Source organism: Pelophylax lessonae (genome assembly GCF_965119305.1).
Source record: "Pelophylax lessonae genome assembly, chromosome: 11".
In the NCBI taxonomy this organism is placed as follows: Eukaryota; Metazoa; Chordata; class Amphibia; order Anura; family Ranidae; genus Pelophylax; species Pelophylax lessonae.
The window spans coordinates 59,306,027-59,324,403 of record NC_138778.1 but is presented as its reverse complement, the minus strand read 5'-3'; the positions used below and the strand labels follow the sequence as shown (position 1 = coordinate 59,324,403).

General features: G+C 42.5%; 1 protein-coding gene across 1 annotated transcript in view; it reads left to right on the top strand.

The window, feature by feature from the left end:
* CDH22 (cadherin 22) overlaps positions 1–17,732 on the top strand; it is a 207,685-nt gene extending 189,953 nt beyond the window's left edge. Inside the window, exons 9-11 of the mRNA XM_082272064.1 lie at positions 3,789–3,906; positions 8,896–9,147; positions 16,121–17,732. Of these exons, the coding sequence (XP_082128190.1) occupies positions 3,789–3,906; positions 8,896–9,147; positions 16,121–16,632 (882 nt within the window). The 3' untranslated portion in view covers positions 16,633–17,732. The remainder of the gene's footprint in view (positions 1–3,788; positions 3,907–8,895; positions 9,148–16,120) is intronic.
* The last annotated feature ends 645 nt before the right edge of the window (positions 17,733–18,377 follow it).

Below are 18,377 nucleotides of genomic sequence, written 5' to 3'. Positions count from 1 at the left end.
CATACATCCCCTCCCTCTCCATACATCCTCCCCCCTCTCCATACATCCCCCCTCTCCATACATCCTCCCCCCTCTCCATACATCCTCCCCCTCTCCATACATCCCCCCCTCTCCATACATCCTCCCCCCTCTCCATACATCCTCCCCCTCTCCATACATCCCCCCTCTCCATACATCCTCCCCATCTCCATACATCCTCCCCCTCTCCATACATCCTCCCCCTCTCCATACACCCCCCTCTCCATACATCCCCCCCTGTCCATACATCCTCCCCCTCTCCATACACCCCCCCCTCTCCATACATCCTCCCCCTCTCCATACATCCCCCCCAGCTCCATACACCCCCCCGCTCCATACACCCCCTCCCAGCTCCATACAATCCCCCTATATCCATACACCCCCCTCTCCATACATCCCCCCCTCTCCATACATCCTCCCCCTCTCCATACATACCCCCTCTCCATACATCCTCCCCCTCTCCATAAATCCTCCCCCTCTCCATACATCCCCCCTCTCCATACATCCTCCCCCTCTCCATATATCCTCCCCCTCTCCATACATCCCCCCTCTCCATACATCCCCCCCTCTCCATACATCCCTCCCCCTCTCCATACATCCTCCCCCTCTCCATACATCCCCCCCTCTCCATACATCCTCCCCCTCTCCATACATCCCCCCCTCTCCATACATCCCCCCTCTCCATACATCCTCCCCCTCTCCATACATCCTCCCCCTCTCCATACACCCCCCCCCTCTCCATACATCCTCCCCCTCTCCATACATCCTCCACCTCTCCATACATCCTCCCCCTCTCCATACACCCCCCCTCTCCATACATCCTCCCCCTCTCCATACATCCCCCCCCTCTCCATACATCCTCCCCCTCTCCATACATCCCCCCTCTCCATACACCCCACCTCTCCATACACCCCCCCTCCATACATCCTCCCCCTCTCCATACATCCCTCCCCCTCCATACATCCTCCCCCTCTCCATACATCCCCCCTCTCCATACATCCTCCCCATCTCCATACATCCCCCCTCTCCATATGTTCCCCCCTCTCCATACACCCCCCCTCTCCATACATCCTTCCCCTCTCCATACACCCCCCCCCCCTCTCCATACATCCTCCTCCTCTCCATACATCACCCCCCTCTCCATACATCCTCCCCCTCTCCATACATCCCCCCTCTCCATACATCCTCCCCCTCACCATACATCCCCCCTCTCCATATATCCTCCCCCTCTCCATACACCCCCCCCTCTCCATACATCCCCCCCTCTCCATACTTTCTCCCACTCTCCATACACCCCCCCCCCAGTTCGATCTCCATTTACCCTCCCAGCAAGTTAGTATTAGATGTAAAAATCACAGTCACAGACCTCAGATCTGAGCGGCGCTGTTGCAGAGAGTGGTGTGCTGCTCCCGCTTCCTCTGTGTACAAGAAACACAGGAAGGGGAGGGGTGGGTTCAGTGCTCTCCGCTCTCTGCACTGACACAACACAGGCAGGTTGCAGCCAGGGAGAGAGACCGGCTGCCATGTGTCACTCGTGGTGTGCGCCCCCCAAGCATTGCTGTAGGCTGTACTCAGCCCTGGTCGTGTGGAGGGAATCAGGGAGGAGGAAATATTACAAGCTCAGTCTTAGAAAGGTTAAGCTTGAGGAAGTGGTGTGAAATCCATACTGATATGTCACTCAGTAAGTTTGTGATGCGTAAGGAGATTAGGGTGGCGAGTTGAGGAGTTGAGAGATTGATGTGGATGGCGTCAGCATAAAGGTGGCAACGGAAGACATGGAAGGTTATTAACTGGCCCAGGGAAGAGGTATAGAGAGAGAATAGGAGGGGTCCTAGGACAGAGCCTTGGGGTACCCCAACAGAGGAAGAGTAGCGGAGGAGATTTTGTTGTATGTGATGCTGAAATTGCACAGAGATACAGTAGGTAAGAGGAGAACCAGGAAAGTAACAAAGGGCAAGGGAGTAAAATTTATTGAGGAGGAGTGCGTGGTCAACTGTGACAAAGGCCGCAGAAAGGTCTAAGAGTATGAGTATGGAGTACTGGCCATTGGTTTTAGCAGTTAGTAATTTGTTGGTGAGTTTTAATAGGGTAGTTTCTGTCGAATGTCGTGGACGGAATTTGGAGTGTAGGGAATAAAGAAGGTTGTTGTCAGTGAGGTAGCAACTCATACGATTATGCACAAAGCCTTCAAGAAGCTTGGAGGCAAATGGGAGCAGGGAAATTGGTCTTAAGTTTTCCAGACAGGTGGGGTCTATTGAGGGTTTTTTAAGTATGGGGGTAACCAGTGCATGTTTTAGCGGCGAGGGAAAGGTGCAGGAAGAGATGCTGTTTGTTCAGTAAGGTTCTCTAACAAACCTCTGAGCCTCTACAGGCTTCAAAGAACATCTGTATTTATACTGAGATTAATTACACACAGGCGGACTCTATTTACTAATTAGGTGACTTCTTAAGGCAATTGGTTCCACTAGATTTTAGTTAAGGGTATCAGAGTAAAGGGTGCTGAATACAAATGCATGCTACACTTTTCAGATATTTATTTGTAAAACATTTTGAAAACTATTTATCATATTATATTTTTGGTTGTAATGTGACAAAATGTGGAAAATCTCAAGGGGTATGAATACTTTTTCAAGGCACTGTATTAAAGTGTACATAAAAAACTGAACTGTTTGGGGTTTTGGATAGAGTGTGGAACCTCTGACAGATTTGTATTGCTGTCTGTGCCCCTGCTGGGAAGATTCGACCTCTCTATTTGTCCTGATGACTATTGTCATGGATAAAGAAGAGATTTGGAGAGATTTACTCTTACTTACTGTTGTATCTCCAGGACAGGAAGTGAAGGAAACCCTATCTATAGACTACTCTTAACTGATGCATTAAAGGAAACTTGTATATAGAATTATGGTGGCCTTTGCTGACAACGAATTAAGAATACTAGATGCCTGGCTGTCTTTCTTTAATCTGTTTTCAAAAAAGTCACTGACCAGAAACAGGCATGAAGACAGTGGAGGACTGGGCCAGGGGGCAGGGGGGCAATTGCCCCCCAGGCCGCTTTGATGCCCCGTAAAAAGGCTGCACCGCTTCTGCCACAGACATGCCTAAAGGATTACTGGTGAAGAGAAGTAAGAAGTCCCCACTGCTGACCCACTGAGTGCAGGATGAAGACAAGGACAGAGCGCAGGCCTTCCCCTCAGCATGGATGGTGTAAACTGTGTCGGAGCAGAGGTCGGTTCCATGCCCCACTGGAGACTCTCTTCCTCCAGCCAGCCCAGATTGAGCTGTCCCGGGAAGAAGGAGAGTGGGAGGGGGGCTGATTCACTGCACCATGGGCTTCTGGTCTGTATTTGCCCCCTGGGCTGAAGGTTGCCAGTCAGCCCCTGCATGAAGATTAGAAAGTTCCAAGTCAAGGCCCTAGAAACTACTGATTACAGGGATGTAACATTTTTAGAAGGATAGGTCAACAATGGCACCCTCCATATAGAGAGGCTTAATCTCCTAGCGAGACACAGACAGCGATAAAATCACAGAGGTTCTAACTCTCCACTCAATCGAAACCTAAAAAAAAACCTAAAAAAAGACAAACGTTTTGGCTTTTCTATACACTTTAAGAAGACGGTTGGTAGCTTCATTTCTATACATGTATTGCAAGATAAGATAACTTTTAATCTGACTTCTGACTTTCTTTAAACACTGCATTGCTATTTTTGTACATCAGAGGTATTGCAAATATCCTATGCTTCTAAAAATAATGTCTGCTCATTGTACCATAGCTCATTCAGACTATCAGTGTGGTGGATCGAGATGAGCCAATGGGGGGCCATCGGTTCTACTTCAGACTTGCACCTGACCCCAGTGCGGAGCATCACTTTACTCTGCTCAATGTCAAGGGTGAGCCTCCTATCGGTCACCTGATATCCCATCTTCCATCTTTCTAAGTCATCCATAATTATGTAATCCTTATCCATCATATGAGATCACATGCAGCTGCCAAAACATGCACGTATTTTAATATACCATTTGTCATCATTGTGTTATGGTCACATTCTCAACAGCCTGTTGAACAATATTCGCAAGCAAAACATACAGGACCATTTCTTTATTAAAGATCACCAGGTTTCCTTCTACTCCAAGTCTGCCCTCTCCATTTATCAGAAATAAGAACTGGATGGGTTGTAGATACAATTTCTTTTTCTTTTTTACTGTGAGTGAAATATTGTTTATTAATTAGTGACTTGCTTTATGAAGGTCTTCTCTAATCACTTAGTTGAACCGCTTTCCTCCTCTCCCTAAATTACAACCACCATCCTTTTTGATGTTTTCTTAAAGGCATATTAGGTGCCTTATTGTAGGGTATTTCCGAGCCCATTTACATTTGTGCGGCGCATTATTGTGTGTGCATTATTGAGCACTATGTGCCAGTAATTGGACATTTCAAAATATATATTTTAGATTTTTCTGTTTTCTAACTCATTACCAAATAGCCATGAATCGTATTATTTGTGTTGGCAGCATAGTCTAGTTGTCAGTTGAAATTGTCAGTTGAAATTTTGTTTTTATTTGCAGGACACTCATTTTTTCCTCCCTACATTTTATCTTCCATTTCTCTCATTATACTGTCATACTGTATTTTCCTGTTTAATACCGGTTCTTGCAAAATCTTTTATTCTATATACAGTATATCTCCATAAATAAGCACAGTGATCCAAAGGGCTCCAAAGTGGTCATGTAACAATCTGGTGATGTATAAAAATGAAAATGATCACATGAGATAAGTGCCTCAGGGCCCAGCCAGCGCACTATTGCATGGCCACTCATTTATTTTATTAATTTGCTCTCCCATGTTTGTCTCACTTTCAATTTTGTGTCTGTTTTCTCACTGGATGAAGGGTATAAGTCTTCGGGCTTGCCCTGACATCTAGGGGGAGGATGTGTGGCCCTCAGTTTCATTCCTCCCCTGGCCCAGGGGGGTATCTCTTCGGGAGAGCTCCTTGACCAAGTATTCGATGGTCAGCTTCGGCTGACCTAGAAGAACAAGGTCTGCCAGGCCATCTGGATAGGCAAACCATTGTAAACCCTTTGTCCCTGTCAGGAGCCTTGCGCCCCAGGGGATCAGGGTAGGGGTCCTACCCCTTTGGGGGTGGACTAAAGCACACCCTTAAGTGCACTTTTTAGTGTGTGTTTTACATGCAGGTTATTGGTTCACTTATGGGTTTTTTCGTTTCAGATTTTGCACCACTGTGGGTTAAAAAAAATGTAATTGAAAAAAAACAGAGATAAATGCCAAAACCCAGGACATTAGCCAGACAAAATGAAAAATGTAAATGCATACTCCCTTTACAGCTACTAATTAAAGCTAGCATCCACTTAACTACAATATTTAAATACATGTTTTACCTGCTTAAAAATGTGCAATTCGGTTCAACCAGCCTTATGAGCCAGGTAATGCTACAAAATATTAAAAAAGAATAGCACACATGCAAAAGAAATGACTATCAAATATGAAGACAATCCATAATGCACTACAAGGGACTCCTCCTATATCTACTTGATAGTGGACACTGATAGAGTACGGGGGGGGGTGGGTGCTCAACCTCAGAAGTCTGGTCAGACCGAATACATAATAAACAAGCAAAAAGTTGGGGGAGCAAACCCTGAACATGTATTTCTAAAGCTGGTGCAGCTATGAACCAAGCGACATGCATATTAAAAAAGAATAGCGCACACATGCAAAAGAAATGACTATCAAATATGAAGACAATCCATAAATAAAAATGGGGATTTGGTCCCACCATATGGCCATATTGTGCTCAAGCCCACTACTACGTCAATGCTACAAAATACTATAGCCTGTGATTGGGCAATAAAAGAGCAGCAGCACCCTAGTGAAGCTTTCCCTGTTGTCTCTTCCTAAAAGCCGTTTACAGTGTTGCACTGACATAGTCCTAACTGGCTCAGAAAACGAACCCTCCCCTTCTGCTTTCTGTGCTGCTATACAAAGGATAACAAGAGGCAGAGTTCAAGACACATTTAAGTACCTATTGTTTCCTTGTAAAATACATTTAATAATTTTAAATTAATGAAAAAACTGGACTAAATTGTGTTTATGTGTAAACCTAAGTTCATCCTTAGGAAAAGTAGATGCGAAGCACTGGACTTGAATCTATTTTTCTATCAATCAAGGAGTGTTGGTTGCGCTTGACGAATTCCCTTCGGCAGCTCAACAATGTGAAGGTCCCCCCAGGAGCAATGGTCTCCCTAACTGATAAATCCAAGTGATATTGACAAGAGTGTTAGTTTTCTTAACTTTCCATAATAATTACTGTTAATTAAAATGAGACACCAGGGAGATAAAAGGTAGTCAAACTGTTTTAGGCATCAAACAATCCTCCTTCATCAGGGCTAAAACATGACATCAATAATTGAGATCAATATGGGGTATGTAAAACATGGTCATGATCATCATAATACAAAGGTAAATCAAAAGAAACAGTATTCGTATTAAAACCAGTAAAGAAGAAACATTCATATAAAGCAAATGAAACAATAAAATAACATCATGTATATATATATATATATACACGCATAATTAAAAGATGTGTATATCCTGTATAGGACCCCTGATATCCCTAATTATTAAGCTCACCCATAAAAAGAGAAGATCTCTGGATTCTCAGTGAATGAAGCATGATTATTGTTTTGACAGTCCCTATGAGTTCAGCCTTAAGTATAGATAAGCTCTGTGCATAGAACCCTATGGAAAGCTTACCCAACATGCATTTGAACAATCAAGTGTCTGAGTGTTTCAGAAGAGTATTCATAAGCACCTGTGAGTAAGTACTTACAGCCCATTCAGACTGGCGTGATCCGACTTCGAGGGGCGACCTGGGAAGTCTTGCAAGGGACTTCACATAATGGAAGTTTATGCAAGTCGCTCCCAGGTCGCCCCAAAGTAGTACAGGACCCTTTTTCTAAGTCGGAGTGACTTGTGTTGCTCCTATTAGAACGGGTCCTGTGCTAATCAATGGCAAGCGACCGAGCGCGACTTGTCAGGCTGACAAGTCGCCTGACAAGTCGCGCTAGTCTGAATGGACTCTTACTCTACCTGGATCCTTACCCCTTGTAATGCCTTCAAAACAAATCCTAAACTTTTACCTAAATGTCCAAAAAAATAAAAAACAGGCAACACATCCTGAAACTACTTTATATTATTTTAATGGTGAGCTCCAAGCTTTAGTTCTTCCAGCCTATTGGATGGGATACCAGCAGTCAGCGAGCTACTTATCCCTGTCACCTTCTGTAATGGCTTCTTCACCTTACATGGCAGGATAAGAAAACTCAAATTAAAGATGACTTGAATTATCCAGTCAGCTTCCATGTGACAACTTTTCATAGCACAACTTCATTTTAACTTCTTTAGAGGAACAACCATTGGAGCTGCCAGAATAACTGAGCATCTCCTTGAGAAGATCCTTGCTAACTAAGAGGGATTTAATCAGTAACATTTTTAACTTCTAAGAGTTTTAATAACACATTTAAAATTCTAATTCAGGGCTACCAATTTATCCAATTGTAACAACATTTAAATCAGAACTCCAATTTTATCTTTGTTAACTTATCCGCAATAGTAAAGGAGGCGTTCTTAAAACTTTTTCTGCAGCAACACTTCCTGTTCTTAGAGCAAGCTAGTAAACTGGCAGTTCTCAGAATAGACACCTCCTCTCTTCAAGCTGCATGATGCCCAGTGTCATGCAGGCTTTTCCTTTCTGTCTCAACTGTCAACTACACTACCCTGCAGTCCACAGAACTACAGTGATCTTGTCACCATACTAGCATTGCTGCCAGTGATTGTTGCTAATGGAGGAGTTCTGTACTCAATAACCAACGTCTCCAATCATCCTCTGCAATATCTGTTGAAAAATGTAGTCTCTAAGTGACAAGCATGCCCTGCTACTCCCTGTGTAGTCTTCAGTTCTTTAAGAGACTGGGGTGGTCACAAGATAGCAACTCTACAGATTTTTATTTGGCAGGGAGATGGTCACATTTGTTTTATTTTTTAATCTTGATTATTTAAAGTCAACTTGTAACAAAACTGAGTCACCCAAAGCAGCTTTATGATAAAACAAAAAATTGCATATGCGAAAATGGCCATCAGTGAAAACCTTGCATTAAAATGACCAGTAGATCCAGAAAAATGGTTAGCTGAAAAATTAGGGTAAACTGCAAACTTGGCTCAGCCCCTTGGTTGCCTCACTGACCAATGAGTATACTCAGAAGGTGGCAGGGGGTGGGGTAGAAACCAAACTTTTAAATTGCATATGCGAAAATGGCCTTCAGTGAAAACCTTGCATTAAAATGACCAGTAGATCCCGAAAAATGGTTAGCTGAAAAATTAGGGTAAACTGCAAACTTGGCTCAGCCCCTTGGTTGCCTCACTGACCAATGAGTATACTCAGAAGGTGGCAGGGGTGGAGGAGAAACTCAACTTTTATGGGAAACAATGATGTTTACTCTAGTTGGCAATGTAGGATAGAAGAAAAGCTCAAAATCTTTACACCTATAGAAGATCATAACTGAATGCAGAGTAATATAAATATTATATTTTTATGGCAGTAATGCACAATTGTAGTCACAGAAATAAATATGCATGCTACAAGATATATCAACAATTTCCATTTTATAAGTCTTACTATGACTGGTCAGTCTAATAGGTATCAGAAAAGACCCAGTTCACTCAATAATTCACCCAGACCTGATCAAACACCCCCTTTTCTTTCTCTGCTATACAAGGCTATATTTGGGCTAAGAGGTGTGGCTGTAAAAAAGGAATTTTTTTTGTAATATTCTTTATTTATGACATGACTGCTTTTCCACCTGCAGATAACACAGCGTCAGTACATACACACCGGATGCCCTTTGACAGGAGAGAGCAAGATATGTATATCCTGCCAATCCTGGTTGTTGACGGAGGTACCCCAGCGCTAAGCAGTACAGGAACCCTTACTATACGAGTATGTGGATGTGACAGCACTGGCGCTGTGCAGTCATGTAACACTACTGCCTATGTGATGGCTGGGACTCTCAGTCCTGGAGCCCTTATCGCCTTGCTGGTGTGTGTCCTGATTCTTGTTGGTGAGTTTACTCAATTTTACTATGTTTTTGTCTCTGTAAATGTCTCGTGTACAGAGGTCTTCTATGAATTGTGCAGAAAGCACAAGTCCTCCTTGTGGTCCACCAACACATGCGAGAGCCAGAGTCAAAAAATATGGCTGAAGACCCCTCTCATTCCACCATGACATGGATACTTGTCATTCTATTATGAATTTCCCATGCATTCTTGGTTTTTCTTTTCTTTGTTTTAAAAAAGTGTTGATGTCTGTTTGTGTCCTTTCTATGTCTATTTGGAAACTGGACTGACATGCTGTGGTCCCCATGTTTTTTCTTGGTTACATCCAACGGTAGGTACAATCTGTTTTGGCTGCTGGAATCACACTTTACTGCTGCTCTTAAAGGTGCTGCTTTCTTTTTATCTTGTATTCCAACTAATTAGGTAGCACACAGACCTGCTCAACCTTTATTCACCCACTTAGTTGGAAAGCGCTGCGTAAATTGACAGCGCTATATAAGTACCTGAAATAAAAAAATAAAAATAAAATAAATGAATAAGGGAAAGCTGTGTTCTCTTCTATCACCCATGTAAACACAGCTTTACCTTATTTGCAAACTGAACACAAAGTGAAAGTTCCCAACTCCATAAATAACCTAACCTCATTCTACAGTTAAGCACCCATTCACACTATACAGTGCTGTAGTCGTCCATCTTTTGTCCAGAGTTGTTTTTTTTTGGTTGGAATGTGCCTAGACTGCACACGAATTTTCCCGCACAACAAAATTCTACTTCAGAAGTGATGTCATGTGTTGGTTTGCTTTCTTTGTGTTCTTTCTTCTCCGAGCATGCCCAGTCTTGCTCATAAGATTTTTCCCTGTCGAAATCTGTACTGACTGCACGAAAATCGGACGTGTTTTGACGGAGGACAAAAATTTTATAGCCTACACACCAGAATTTTTTCGGCTGAAAAGTCAGAGTCGGTTGTCGGAAGCATCATACTAACAAGCCGAAAATCGGCGAATCGGTCGTCAGACGAAAATTCCCGGCCGAATTTCGACTCGTGTGTACGAGGCTTTAGGGATTAATTTACTAAAGTGCAGTTGCCCTCTGCAAGTGCATTTTCTCCAGAGCTTAGTAAATGAGGTAAAACTTCACTTTGAAAAGAATACCCAATCAGGTGCAAAGAAAATTAGAAAAAACAGCATGTTTGCTTGCACATGATTGGATGATGGAAGCTAGCAGAGATTCTGCTCATTTACTAAGCTCTGGAGCAACTACACATGCAGAGTGAAACTGCACTTTGCAAAGTGCACAGCCTATTTGCCAGTAGTAAATCAACCCTTTAGTGTGGTGCATTGTGGTGTCTCTCCTTTTACTGGCACCCGTTTGCACCAATTAAGTAGCACCGTTTGGTCAAGAGCCCACTGTTGACTTGCTAATTAGGCAATTATGATGTTTTCTCTGCTCACGTCCTTTCTGCAAGCATGTGCACATCATTAGATAATGCATTTAATGTTTTAAAAGCATAGAGAATTTTCACTTTGCAAATCCAATGCTCACTTCGTTGACTCACTGTGTTCCCTTCTATCACCCATGTAAACATAGCCTCCCCTTATTTACTAAGTGAACACAAATTTAACATAAAACAGGAAAAAATATGCGCTAGGTCAAGCAAAAAGAACGAAAAGGTAAGCAGCTACTTAACCAACTATGATATCAACTGTAAATGATCAATAAAAATAAGAAGAGGCGCTAAATCCTAATAGTGCAATCATATGGCAAATAATGTGGCATGAAAACAACTAACTTGTAGTGGATAAATTATGAGCAAAATATATCATTGAAAAAAATCAATCATATGAAAGTGATATAATGAAATAGGTGCAAAATCCATTGTTAGGTGAACATAAAAAAGTAATTTATTAAAAAAAAGTCCTTTTCAATATTAAATAAAAGTGACCATAAAGTGCAAAAAAGGAAGAAAGGAACACCCTGGCTGTGACTGAAGTCATCACACTCGCTTAGCCGTCACTCACGGTGTTACTTTCTAAAGAGCTGACAGTCTGCTGGTTTTTACTCATTTGTGCCTGTTTACAACCCATTGAAGGTACTTTTTATATACAGTGTATTTTAAATAAAAGGACTTAAATGTTAGCAGGCTTCACCATGCTTGTTAATTTTTTTATTTCTGATTCATTCGGAGCTGCTGCTGAGCAGCCACCATCTATCTCGGATGCCGGGTTATTTTGTGCTTTTGTGACCATTATAATTTATGGTCTATGCTATCTAGTAAGAAACGTATGCTAAGTGTTTGTGCTTGGTGGTGGATTTCATCAATCAACGTTACTTATATACTTTTTTGCACTTTATAGACACTTTTGTTTAATATTGAAAAGGACTTTTTTATGTTCACCTAACACTGGAATTGGCATCTATTTCATTATATCACTTTCACATGATTGATTTTTTTTCAATGATTCATTTTTCTCATAATTTATTCACTGCATGTTATTGCAAAGATTATGAGTTCTTAAACCGGCCATACATGGATCGAAATGAGGTCGGTTCAGCAGGGACCAGCCGAGATTCGATCCATCTATGGCAGGCTGATTGTAGCCAAGCTGATCCTTCAATCGACTTGTGTACAACCACCCTTTTGGATTTTTTATACGTACTTACTGCCAGTGGCTATAGCCACTAGCAGTAATTATTGTGTTCAGCTGACCGGGAAGGTTCCCCTCGCCCCCCACCGGCAGGACACAATATCGCTGTGGGAGGCATTCCCCCATCAACACTGACTATGGGCTGCTTTAGCTGTTTAAGCTCTTATAATCACTATGCACCAGTGGCACCATACATGATGTGGTGCATTGTGGTGCTATTCACTTGGCTCCCCTATTCACCTACACCATCTACCACTGCATTTTAATACACCACTATGCACATATATGACCCATTTGTACTTTGTGCTTTCCTGGTGCTAAGCCAGCCCACTTAGAATAGATTGGCTGCCTTACCATAATGTTAATACATAATATGTGCATTAACACATACTTAATTGTGCCCTTAGGGAAACTAATGCATACATGATTTCAATTTATGACTGAGCATATATATTTTATATGTATATTGTCAAGATTTAGCATCAAGGGTAGCGCTTTCAAGGACTCAGTCCACTTGCCAACTTCATTTTAGGGCTCCTGCCCACTTTTATTTAACAGCAGAAGTTTATTTTAGCACTCGCATTCTCACCATATTACAGAACAAGAAAAACTCTTTTAACCACCTGTATAGGTGGTCTGCTTAGATGGACAGTTTATTTCAGCACAGGCAGGAATTTTTTCTCTCAAACAAAAGCCTAGTCAGAGTCCCTATCTTTGAGGTCTGAACAGACATTCTCTTAGCATCTGCCGTCACGCCCTTGCAGACTGTACTGGCTGTCATTTTATGGGGAAAACACCCACCTGACAATCTTTCCCACTTCTTTGAGACTTTTTGCATGCAGGAGATAGGGACTTCCAGGAACAGTCCAAGCAGATTTGTCCTGCACTTTTCTTCAGCAAGGCAGCAAATAAACACTGTTTCAATGCAGTAGAGCTTTGTACAGCAAGTCCAAACAGCAGACAGCTCTTGTTTCTTTTTAGTTTTCTATCATCAGTCATCCTTTTCACCTCGCAGCAGGCTGCCACAGCAGAGAGCACAAGGAGAGAGAGCCCTAAATTCCAGTCACTTACATGGGTGAGAAGTTAACCCATTCAGGCAGTGCGTGCCGTTTCCTTCAGTTTAGGGTAGTTAGAGATTTGTTCCTTGAATTCTCAGCTCTTATCTATTCAGGCCATTGGGAGGTGCATCACTGTTGTCTTTGATGGGGCTCCCCAATGTTCCCAACAAAGGGACCATTAGTCCTGACTCACTCAGTGGCACCTGTGGGTGGGAGGTTCATCACCAACTCCACAGGATCATCCTCTTGAAAACATATGCCAGGATCCAACCAGGGAGAGCTAGATTTAGAGTTTCACTGTAGAGCCCTGCACTCTTCGCTGGTATTTGTCCTTTTCACACAACACACAGAATCTTCAAGAGAATTCCCACAAAAAAACCCTTTGCAGAAAGACTCTTTATTTTTACATGTTCAGCAACACAAAACTTAAACAGGGGAAGCTGTTACTTCAAAGTTACAGTACTTCTGTGGTTACACACTTTATAACTTGTACAAATAACATAGCTCCAATGAAGATACCCATGTTCGCACAGTTCCTCTGATTTTCCTCCACATCCTCGCCCTAACAAAAGGGCAACAGTCCTGCTTCCCTTTGCTCCCTATTATGGAGTAGCCTTGACGTTCCCTTGAAAGAGATGGGTGTTGGGTGCTACTGACCGGAAGGGAAATCCACCAAAAAGGCACAAAGGATGTCCAATGGGTCCTCTTTGTGAACTGTCCAAATGGCCGACATACAGGGCAGCACTGGCGGTAAAACTCGTGAAATCCCGCTGGCAACAATAGAAAAGAGAGCAGGCGCAATTTGTAATAAGCCAAAGATTTATTGCACAACAAACAATGTAGTAACTTACAATGAAATAAGCATCAATCCACATTCCATGTCGTAGCGTCTAGTCCTCACTAATCCGGCCGTCCTCCAGCCCGGAAGTGATGTCCTAGGAAGCTGGTCCACGGAGCTGGTTTGACCGGAAGCCGCAATGGAATGCAGGCACTTCCGGCTAGCCTGCGTTCCATTGCGGCTTCCGGTCAAACCAGCTCCGTGGACCAGCTTCCTAGGACATCACTTCCGGGCTGGAGGACGGCCGGATTAGTGAGGACTAGACGCTACGACATGGAATGTGGATTGATGCTTATTTCATTGTAAGTTACTACATTATTTGTTGTGCAATAAATCTTTGGCTTATTACAAGTGGCGCCTGCTCTCTTTTCTATTGACGTTCCCTTGAAGGGGGACACAAAGCAGTGCTATGAGAACTCACACAATGTTCTTTGGTGTCTCCTCTGTATGAGAAGAGTCCTTCTTTTGTTGTTTCTGCTGTTCAGCTGCCCAAAAGAACCAGTAGTTCCACCCACCACTGCTCAAAAACCCATTGATAAACAAGTATGAGTGGCAGAAAAATTTTGCCAAGTAACTTTTAGGCAGGACCCCAAATTAAAGGATCTTACATCCTCTTAAAAGCTGAGACTAATGAAGAGGTCTGGCTATCAGATAAGATGTGGACCTAGAACTGGTGGCTTTATCTCACTCAAAGCTCTAAAAAAACCTTGGAGCTCCAGGACCCAGGGCAGGGTTAATAATATGAGAAAGCACTTTTTTTTTTTCTATATCAGTCAAAAATCCTGGAGCCCCTCTTGATACGTAACTGAGAAAACTAGTTGAGACATGTATACCGACCACAATCCTGTCTTCCAGAGCCCCACATAATATATTATTATTCTGTCAAACAACATATACAGTATATACTGTGTACATTGTGATTTTGGGGAATTCAGCTCAGTGGCTAGAAGCATTTTTTTGGTGAATCCATGCCAGTCTGAACTATGGTTCAGGTCTGGTCAGTCCACTTTTATTAAAACAATATCAAGATGAAGCAAAGTCCTTTACATCTGGATTTCCCTCACAGGGGTTTCAGTTTCATACAACAAAACAAATATCAAAAATGCCAAGGCACCTGGCTCCCTCTTCAGCAGTGCCACTGCTCTTTTCAGTGGTCCCTCTTGTTTCTCTATGCTCTCCTGGCTAACTCAGTTTGTAGTTATAGCACCCTGTTGTATAGATCCACTCCCTGGACCCTGAATAGGGGATCTCCTGGTGCTCTAGGCTCTCTGACTCCTCCGAGACTTAAAGATTCTTTCAGTCAAATGGACTTGCGGAGTTGCCTCAGTTCCCCCAGTCCTCTAGACTCACTCAGCTGTAAGCTGTCCAGACTCTCTCCATCCTGCGGGTTCCTGGCGGGAGCCCTGTACTATGGTCAGGTCTTTGCTTATAGCACACTCACAAAGCCTGCAGGTTGCCAATAGGACCTGGACACTGAAATAAAGGCCTCACTCATCGTACCCAAGACACTTTGAAGACTCTAGACCAGACATGTCCAACCACATGCGGCCCGGAACCCCAGGCAATGTGGCCCACTGCCCCCTGACAATTTTATTTTTCCGGGAGAGGAAGGAAGTCGGGTTGGGGGCATGGCCACAGCGGCTTCCAACTAATGGTAGGCAGAGGCTGCCTCGGAGGGGAGGGGGGAGACGAGCATGTGCAGTGTTTCTGATTTTACCACCATGACCACTTCAAATCACTGAAGTGGTCATGGTGGTTTGAGTGTTTCTTTAATATCTCTCAGAAGAAGTATACCTCTGTATACTGAATCCATTTCATTTGATCATCTTCTGGTTGTGTTAAATTAGTGCAGGGGGGGTGCAGCGGCGCGGGAAGGGCGTGGCGGCATTTTATTACTTATATACCTTAACTATAGTATATATTTTATATGCGGCCCGAGAAAATTTCTCTACACTCATTGTGGCCCAGAGAAGCCAAAAGGTTGTACACCCATGCTCTAGACCCTGATCCTGGATAAAAAAAAAACCCAGTCTTTTCTTCTCAGACATAATACTCCGGAGCTTCACACTCTGCATTATTGTGAACCCTGTGTCGCTTTCCCTATACTCATAGTGGCAGGGCCTAGCATTGTCACTATATACACATAGTATTCTGTATATATACTATATATTTATATAGTCATAAAGAGAAGTTTATCAATGTACTTTGCTGATGCATAAAAAAAAAATAGATCTTCCGTTTGCAAAAAAAAGGGTTTTATTCACAAACATAGTATGTAGTTTACTGTCACTTGCTTTTATAAGGATAATAACTGTTTAACTGAACTAGTCACAGTCATTGAGTTTCATAAGGGCAATAACCTTTTAAGTAAACAATCTCCATTTTCCTGCCTACACACATTTATTCATTATAAAACATACTCTGTTTTCTTGTACAGTGCTGATTCTTCTTATTCTGGCTCTAAAGCGACACCACCAGGGTCACCTGGCATCAGATGAGGATGAAGATATGAGGGATAACGTCATCAAGTACAATGATGAGGGTGGTGGAGAACAGGATACAGAGGCTTACGACATGTCAGCCTTGCGGAGCTTATATAACTTCAGTGAAGGGAGCGAGGCTGGAGGGGACAGTTCACTTGCTTCCCAGCGTCACCCACTGCCTCAGTGGTTTCCAGGGGCTGAAATGGACTTTTCACTCTTCAAAGACTACATCAGTAGAAAAGTGAGGATGGCAGATCAGGACTCATCAGTGCCTCCTTATGACTCCTTTCAGACTTATGCCTTTGAGGGCTCTGGCTCCAGTGCAGCCTCTCTCAGTTCCATTAGCACCTGGTCTACGACTTCAGAGCAAGACTTTTCTCAATTGGGCTCTTGGGGCCCCAGATTTCGCCAACTGGCTGCTCTATATGCTGGACACAAGGGGCAGGAAGAAAGCCAGGGGTCCTAGCCCCAGTCAATCCCTCTGTTTTCAGGGTACCAAGACCTTATCTTCTAATTGCGGGGCAAAACTGCTCCATATTTATTACATCTCAGTATGTAAGCAACATATTACATGACTCTACTATGCCCATTCATTGTATCATTACATGGCAGCTCATTTAACCACAGATACCTCCTATCACTGTCATCCTGCTCTGTTTCTACTCACCATAAAGTAAATAACCACGTACCATTAGTTCAAAATGTCTGCTCATTCAATATATAAATAGAAATTCTCTACCAATATTGCACTCAAATATATTGGTCATTATCTGTGAGTACAAAGGTGAGAGGATCATCTAATCATCTCTAAAGAAAGGGAAAGCTAATGAACACAATAACTGTAACTGTACAGTGAGCATACTGACTCACCAAACATAATTATTGGTTATAATAACATATTACTCTCCCCTTTCCAAAGGGTCTTAGATTCAAGTCCTGCTGTTTGGAGCATTTGCCCAATTTATGTCTGACAAGCGACAAATGATGGTTTGACTACTATGGGTCATAGAATTTAGTTACAATCAATTGACCTTGTTCTGTAATGTTGAAGATGTTTTACCACTCATCCAAGTGGCTTCCTCGGTTGTAATGGGTATCAAGAACATACCCCTGGATTTATACCCACATGGATAACAAAGTCACCTTAACCCAATGACCAGTGTCATGAATTATATCAAGATAGATACTGATTGTATGGGAACATGAATACCGTGTTTAAATGTATATGATCCAATGACCAAGAAGCAATGGTGTCTGGGACAGGTGTTAATTATTACCTTGTTACAAATGCTGGGGTATCCACTGGGATTACTGGTGACAGAGCTTCAACATACCCGAATAAGTACAGTTAAATGTGACTAACTTCTACTAGATATATATGACCTAGAGAAATAAAATCTTTGCAGACCTTGTTTATTATGGTTGTTCTTCAATACTAGATTTTACTAGAAAATGGTACTGCAAGTGAAATCTCTCATTTTATTTTCTGAAAGTGGTAGAGCAGAGGAATACAGAGGGGTCACAAGAACAGGAGATTTTTATTTTTTCTTGGAAGACCCACATCAAGCTTATAGCACCATTTCATTATAAAAAAAAGTGTGGATTGTCTCTAATACGCTTCATACTTTTGAGTATTATATAGTGTAGAATATATTTAAACAAGTCAATTTATTGAAAGCCAAGTACACATTAAGGACTTGCCTCAAGCTGTTTTAGAGAAAGTGGAGAGGTGTATGTGGCTCTTGAGCTCGTAGTTTGGTGGTCACTGTCCTATAGTGAACAAGATACCTGCGGCTCCTAAGTCAGTTGCTAGAAGTTGCATTCTAGGTTGTATAGTGGAGAGCCATGTGTGACTCTTAAACTAGTGGTTGGAGATCACTGTTCTTTAATGGAGAACCACATGTGGCTCCTGATCCAGTGGTTGCAGATTACTATTCTGTACAGTATTGTTTTTAAAATTGATTGTGAATCAGTCGAACAATTAAGCATATTAGACTGATTAACAAGCACTCTGGCATGAGCCTTTGGACTGAATTACAGAATCAAATCTGTGGATATGTTGAGACTCCTAGAACAGGAACTTTTGGAATATGTTAATTTTCCGTTTCATTTGTTTTATTGAATGTTTTCTGAAGAATGGAATACGTTCATTTTGAAAGAAAAGTTATACTGAAAAAAATTTACACTGTGAAATGGTCAAACAAACAGCAA